This window comes from Amphiura filiformis, chromosome 1 (genome assembly GCF_039555335.1).
Source record: "Amphiura filiformis chromosome 1, Afil_fr2py, whole genome shotgun sequence".
NCBI classification, from domain to species: domain Eukaryota; kingdom Metazoa; phylum Echinodermata; class Ophiuroidea; order Amphilepidida; family Amphiuridae; genus Amphiura; species Amphiura filiformis.
Window position 1 is genome coordinate 94,090,103 of NC_092628.1, and position 9,146 is coordinate 94,099,248.

At 33.6% G+C, this 9,146-nt stretch overlaps 1 protein-coding gene across 1 annotated transcript; it reads left to right on the plus strand.

Annotated features, from left to right (window-relative positions):
• The first annotated feature begins 3,354 nt into the window (after positions 1-3,354).
• Positions 3,355-7,661, plus strand: LOC140164470 (protein NLRC5-like). Its single transcript, XM_072187754.1, is given in 4 exon segments — positions 3,355-3,478; positions 4,052-4,144; positions 5,922-6,802; positions 6,804-7,661. Coding segments are annotated over 4 exon segments (1,956 nt in total).
• Positions 7,662-9,146: the final 1,485 nt, after the last annotated feature.

Consider the following 9,146-nt stretch of genomic DNA (forward strand, 5'->3'; position numbering starts at 1 on the left):
TCACATTACATTACATTCATTGTATTTTACATTAAATTATATTACATTCACTAGATTACATTATAATACATTAAATTACATACATTACATTACATTACATTACATTACATTTTATTACATTACATCACATCACATTACATTACATTATATTCACTACATTACATTCATTGTATTTTACATTAACTTATATTACATTCACTAGATTACATTATAATACATTAAATTAAATTACATTCATTACATTCATTTACATTGCATTATATTACACATTACATCACATCACATCACATCACATCATATCACATCACATCACTTCACCTCATATTACATCACATCACATCACTTCACATCACATCACATTACATTACATTACATTACATCACTTCACATCACATCACATTACATTACATTACATCACTTCACATCACATCACATTACATTACATTCATTGTATTTTACATTAACTTATATTACATTCACTAGATTACATTATAATACATTAAATTACATTCATTACATTACATTACATTACATTACATCACTTCACATCACATCACATTACATTACATTCACTACATTACATTCATTGTTTTTTTACATTAACTTATATTACATTCACTAGATTACATTATAATACATTAAATTACATTCATTACATTCATTTACATTGCATTATATTACACATTACATTACATTACATCACATTGCATTATATTACATTACATTACATCACATCACATTACATTACATTACATTACATTACATTACATTACATCACATCACATCACATTACATTACATTACATTGCATTACATTACATTACATTACATCACATCACATCACAATACATCACATTACATTACATCACATCACATCACATCACATCACATTACATTACATTACATTGCATTACATGTGATTACATTACATTACATTACATCACATCACATCACAATACATCACATTACATTACATCACATCACATCACATCACATCACATTACATTACATTACATTACATTGCATTACATTACATTACATTACATTACATTACATTACATTACATTACATTACATTACATTACATCACATTACATTACATTGCATTGCATTATACATTACATTACATCACATCACATCACATCACATCACATTACATTACATCACATTACATTCATTGTATTTTACATTAAATTTTATTACATTCACTAGATTACATTATAATACATTAAATTCCATACATTACATTCATTACATTACATTACATTATATTACATTACATTACGTTACGTTACGTTACGTTACATTACATTACATTACATTACATTACATTACATCACATCACATCACATCACATCACATTACATTACATTACATTATTTTACATCACATCACATCACATGACGTTACGTCACGTCACGTCACGTCACGTCACATTACATTGCATTGCATTGCATTACATTACATTACATTACATCACATAACATCACGTCACATCACATTATATTACATAACATTACATCACATCACATCACATTACATTACATTCATTGTATTTTACATTGAATTATATTACATTCACTAGATTACATTATTACATTATAATACATTAAATTACATACATTACATTCATTACATTACATTACATTACATTACATTACATTACATTACATTACATTACATTACATTACATCACATCACGTCACGTTACGTCACGTCACGTCACATCACATCACATCACATTAAATTACATTACATCACATTACATCACATCACATTACATTACATTCATTGTATTTTACATTAAATTATATTACATTTACTAGATTACATTATAATACATTAAATTACATACATTACATTACATCACATCACATCACATCACATTACATTACATTACAATACATTACATCACATCACATCACATCACATTACATTACATTACAATACATCACATCACATCACATCACAATACATCACATTACATTACATCACATCACATCACATCACATCACATTACATTACATTACATTACATTGCATTGCATTATACATTACATTACATCACATCACATCACATCACATCACATCACATCACATCACATTACATTACATTACATAACATTACATCACATCACATTACATTACATTATATCACATCACATCACATCACATTACATTACATTACATTACATTACATTACATAACATTACATCACATCACATCACATTACATTACATTCATTGTATTTTACATTAAATTATATTACATTCACTAGATTACATTATAATACATTAAATTACATACATTACATTACATTACATTACATTACATTTTATTACATTACATCACATCACATTACATTACATTATATTCACTACATTACATTCATTGTATTTTACATTAACTTATATTACATTCACTAGATTACATTATAATACATTAAATTACATTCATTACATTCATTTACATTGCATTATATTACACATTACATCACATCACATCACATCATATCACATCACATCACTTCACCTCACATTACATCACATCACATCACTTCACATCACATCACATTACATTACATTACATCACTTCACATCACATCACATTACATTACATTCATTGTATTTTACATTAACTTATATTACATTCACTAGATTACATTATAATACATTAAATTACATTCATTACATTCATTTACATTGCATTATATTACACATTACATTACATTACATTACATCACATCACATCACTTCACATCACATCACATTACATTACATTACATCACTTCACATCACATCACATTACATTACATTCATTGTATTTTACATTAACTTATATTACATTCACTAGATTACATTATAATACATTAAATTACATTCATTACATTACATTACATTACATTACATTACATTACATTACATTACATCACTTCACATCACATCACATTACATTACATTCACTACATTACATTCATTGTTTTTTACATTAACTTATATTACATTCACTAGATTACATTATAATACATTAAATTACATTCATTACATTCATTTACATTGCATTATATTACACATTACATTACATTACATCACATTGCATTATATTACATTACATTACATCACATCACATTACATTACATTACATTACATTACATTACATTACATTACATTACATTACATTACATCACATCACATCACATCACATTACATTACATTACATTACATTACATTACATTACATTACATTACATTACATTACATTACATTACACACTACATTACATTACATAGTGCCTTTTCAGGAGAAAAATTATTTTGTTTTTAATTTATTGTTTGTTTTGCTAGAGATTCAAATACAAAATGGCAGAACGATTTCCAACATCACAGAATGAAATAGAATCTGTCCCAACTCAATTAAGTGGGATGTCACTTCAGGAAGATGCTGCAGACCAATTGGCTCAATTGGTACAACATGAAGCATCTGGTAAGTATGGTTTCATAATACCTGTAGAATCAAATAGAGTCTGTCACAAATTAACTTAGTGTCTGTCACAAATTAACTTAGTGGGGTTTCACTTCAAGAAGATGTTGTAGACCAACTGCTTCCAAATGAACCATCTGGTATTTTTTATTATCTTTTTGCCTTAGAATTGAAACACATTTACCAGAGAGGATTTGGTGAGTGAGTGAGTGAGTGAGTGAGTGAGTGGTGGGGGTGTGGTGAGTGAGTGAGTGAGTGAGTGAGTGAGTGAGTGAGTGAGTGAGTGAGTGAGTGAGTGAGTGGTGGAGTGAGTGAGTGAGTGGGGGGTGTGGTGAGTGAGTGAGTGAGTGAGTGAGTGGGGGTGTGAGTGAGTGAGTGTGAGTGAGTGAGTGAGTGAGTGAGTGAGTGATAATTAGGTGAGAAGGTATGTATTATAGGTATCAAGTAGGTTAGGCAGCAATTTCTCAAAAGTACAGGGGAGGGAAAGTTACATGTCAACATTATTTTATATATATATATATTTGATATTATTTTTTCAGTTGGTACTACAACTCATCAAAACATCTACATCTACAGGTACTCAGTACAATGTTAGTGGAGGTCAAACTATCATAGGAGAACAGACCAACGTTATAGGGGATACCTCTCAAGCTCAATCAAGTACACAAGGTAATACATAGGTACTCAGTACAGTGTTAGTGGAGGGCAAACTATCATAGGAGAACAGACTAACGTTATAGGAGATACCTCTCAAGCTCAATCAAGTACACAAGGTAGGCATAGGTACTCAGTACAATGTTAGTTGAGGGCAAACTATCATAGGAGAACAGACTAACGTTATAGGAGATACCTCTCAAGCTCATTCAATTACACAAGGTAATGCATATGTTCTCAGTACAATGTTAGTGGAGGGCAAACTATCATAGGAGAATAGACTAACGTTATAGGAGATACCTCTCAAGCTCATTCAATTACACAAGGTAATGCATATGTTCTCAGTACAATGTTAGTGGAGGGCAAACTATCATTGGGGAACAGACTAACGTTATAGGAGATACCTCGCAAGCTCAATCAAGTACACGAGGTAATACATAGGTACTCAGTACAATGTTAGTGGAGGGCAAACTATCATAGGAGAACAGACTAACGTTATAGGAGATACCTCTCAAGCTCAATCAAGTACACAAGGTAATACATAGGTTCTCAGTACAGTGTTAGTGGAGGGCAAACTATCATAGGAGAATAGACTAACGTTATTGGAGATACCTCTCAAGCTCATTCAATTACACAAGGTAATGCATATGTTCTCAGTACAATGTTAGTGGAGGGCAAACTATCATTGGGGAACAGACTAACGTTATAGGAGATACCTCGCAAGCTCAATCAAGTACACGAGGTAATACATAGGTACTCAGTACAATGTTAGTGGAGGGCAAACTATCATAGGAGAACAGACTAACGTTATAGGAGATACCTCTCAAGCTCAATCAAGTACACAAGGTAATACATAGGTTCTCAGTACAGTGTTAGTGGAGGGCAAACTATCATAGGAGAACAGACTAACGTTATAGGAGATACCTCTCAAACTCAATCAAGTACACAAGGTAATACATAGGTACTCAGTACAGTGTTAGTGGAGGGCAAACTATCATAGGAGAATAGACTAACGTTATAGGAGATACCTCGCAAGCTCAATCAAGTACACGAGGTAATACATAGGTACTCAGTACAATGTTAGTGGAGGGCAAACTATCATAGGAGAACAGACTAACGTTATAGGAGATACCTCTCAAGCTCAATCAAGTACACAAGGTAATACATAGGTTCTCAGTATAATAGTGGAGGGCAAACTATCATAGGAGAACCGACTAACGTTATCAGAGATACATCGCAAGCTCAATCAAGTACACACGGTAATACATAGGTACTCAGTACAATGTTAGTGGAGGGTAAACTATCATAGGAGAATTATAGACTAACGTTATCAGAGATACCTCGCAAGCTCAATCAAGTACACACGGTAATACATATGGTTCTCAGTACAATGTTAGTGGAGGGCAAACTATCATTGGGGAACAGACTAACATTACAGGATAGACCACTCAAGCTCATTCAAATACACAAGATAATACATAGATACTCAGTACAATGTTAGTTCCGCCAAGACCCTTAACAAATCTATACACTATGCACTCTTCAAAAAAAAGGTTCCAAGCTGGTCCTTAAGCTATACTCTATGTAAAACCTTAGATCGCGAAGAACTGAGAATCGTTTTAGATATGAAAAAGGTTTGTTGAGATTAATTAAAACTGGTCATACAACTAAGAAAAAATGTTTGACTTACTCAAATTTTCGTCTGTCATCTGACGAGACTTTTCTGTAAAGGCCATTTTCTCTTGAGCTGTTCTGTATGTAAAACCCCTATCTTTTTGTCTATCAATGGCAGGTCCACAACAGAGATCATCAAGTGTGAATTTCAACTTAGAAGAATGCCAGGCTGAGCTGAAACAATACTACATTGATGAAATGGGTAAAGTCAATCTCCTGCCATGGGTACCAGATGCAGTTGCAGACATGGAAAGCATCTTTGTAGACTTAGAACTCGTTAAACAAGAATCTAATTTTAGGTCATCAGAAGGGGTGAAGAGGTTAGAGAGTAATGAAGATCTAATATCTTTGAAAACAGTTCAGGGTCAAAGGGTAAACAGGGTCATTGTCTTGGGGGATGCTGGAAGTGGCAAGAGTACAATGGCTGCCAATATAGCTTACAGATGGGCAGGTTTGACAGAAGACTCCCAGTCCCCTCTTTCTAAGTTCAAATTAGTATTCCTAATAAGCCTACATGAAATACAAGATAATAAGGTCAGTTTGGTAGACCTTATATTCCAACTAATTCTACCTGAAGATAGCCAAGTTTCTAAAGAGGGTCTCAAGTCATATATTACTTCTAATGCCAAGGATGTTTTGCTCTTGATAGACGGCATGGATGAAGACAGTTGCGGTATACTCAAAGTTAGGTCAAATGAAATCACAAAGGCCCTACACAATAGAAAGCTTCGCAGCTGTTGTGTTATCCTCACTACACGGCCGCATAGAATAGGTGAGTTAGGAGAGCATCTCAGACACTACACACAAGTCAAGCTCAGTGGCTTTTCATTAGAAAACATTTTCAAGTACATCAAGATGTTTTTCAAAGAAGATACAGACAAGAATGATACACTAATCCAAAAGCTAAAACAAGGGCCCCATATCTTGGCTTTAGCAGCCATACCAGTTTTGCTTCTCATGATTTGTTTGCTGTGGGAAGGTCAATGTAGCTTACCAAGCACAAAAAACACAACTCTACAAAAATACTCTCAATCATATGTGGAAGAGATATAAGAGCAAAGAAGGAAACAATTGCCCCTTAGATGATGAAGAGATGACAGATGAAATGAAATCCTTGGTGTGCAAATTGGGAAAGGTAGCTTTGTATGGGATAGACCGTGAAAATGAGCAGGTTGTATTTAGTGAGAGAGAGTTTGGAATTGAAATATTTAACTTAGGATGTCAGGTTGGTATAATAACCAGAGAGCGACTGAGAGCAAGAATGACTGTGAAGGAATCGGTGACATTTTTGTACAAGTCATTCCAGGACTTTTGTGCAGGAATGTATCTGGCAGAATTACTAGATTCAAACCAGTCAGAATTTGACAAAGTCTTGAGAAACCTATATGTCCAGCGCGATGATGAATATATGCTTCACTCACCATATATCCTTGACTTCTGCTGTGGCATTCAGCCCCGTACTTCACATATACTTTTCAAACAGACGTTGAGCCACTCTCTTGAATGTCCAGCTTTACAAGGATCAGTAATTAACATTTCTGTTCATTTAAGTAACATTTTTGAGAGCCAATTGAGCTATGCTGAGCTGGTTTCCCTTTGTGATAACACTGACATAAGGCTAGGCATAAAATCAGTTTCATACAGAGAAGTACCATATTTATTATACCTTTTGAAGTTGTCGTTGGAATCATCATCTAGACACGATGGATTCATCCTGTCTAAACTAGTTGCTATTCAAATTGAAATAGGCAATGAGCCATGGCTTCCAACACTCTTAGAATTCACACCAAATCTAAATATGTTAGACATTTTTCTAGGAAAAAAACTTGACGGAAATTTCTCCACAACATCTCAATGACCTCTATTTGAGTATAAGCAAGCTAACAAAACTGAAATGTTTGGCGCTTGATTATAATGTATTGTTTTCTGCTAGGGTTGACATCACACCCCTTTTAAACATGCTCTATGCATCCAAGAAAATGCACTTGAACGAATTTAAATTAATCGGATTTCAATTTGATAACAAAATCATGGCAAAGTTTCTGACAAATTATAGATCCCTAATATATCTATATCTAAGTGGTAAACCCAATTTTCTACATAATCAATATATGGCAATGAAAGATGTAGTCAAGATTATACCTACTCTTAGGAAACTTGAATCTTTAAACATAGTATGCTGTAACATTGGCAGCGCTGTTAAGTACTTGAAGCCAATTGTATCTCAACTGCTGGAATTAGATCTCCTTGGGTGTAACATGAATGGTCAGCACCTGAAAGAACTGTTTACGTTCCTCAATAGAGCACGGAAATTGAAATGCCTCAATCTATCAGCCAATCCGTTTTCCCTACCATCTGTGATATTGTTTGTTGAATGTCTTCAACAAATTCCAAACTTAGAGGAACTGTCTTTAATAGAAACAGGTTTGAATGATGAGACTGTATGTGTTCTAGCTAGGGGTCTCAAAGAAAAAACGTCACCACTCCGCAGCATTGAACTGTATAGGAACTTCTATACCCAAATAGGGAAGGAATCACTTATAGGTCTTCCTGTGAAAGATGATGATGTTGCTTTTAAGATGCATATGTCGCAGACTTATATGAAGCATTGCTCCATAACACCATTTGTCAGATAACACACTTCTACCATATAGTTTGATCAGCTCGTAAGTGGCGGGCCTTGTAACATCGCGGATTAAAAACTATATATTTTATTTCAAGAATTGTCTTGTGAAGCCAGAAGCATCACAAATTCATTCCAGTCCTACAGTTGGTAGGGATGCATATTTTCACAACGTTCGGCAAAATTTCGCCTGACCTTTTTGCAGTGCAGGCATATGGAAGAGAAGACAGATTGCCGCACTACTTGGAATAGAAGATTGGTTTAAAGCAATATTATAACATTTTCAAACAAAATAGATTAGCATTTCTTTGCCATAAAATGTTAGCTTTTACTGTCAGATATATCCCCTTTTATTTTTGAGCCGAACAACTACGGCAAAGCAAAGAAAATTGGAATTTACTACCAGCGCACAAGTCGCCAATACGTACCACTCCTTCGGTCATGTTGTGGTACGACCCTTTGTTGTGTATATCACCGTCCCGCACGCCGTGAAGTACTCTGTGTTATGAACATCGTGTATGCGTTCGACTAATAATTCCATCGTAATAATAAATGGCTGAATCAGCCTTTAATTCAAAATCACGGATTTTGACAAAACTACAACACTTAGAGTCTTGATTTTTGCAGGGTATATTGGTTTAATAAAGTACAATTTAATCGTGTAAAAAAGGAATTTTAAAAATTCAGTGAGGGCGTCTTCCTCAGCAAATGTTATAATAT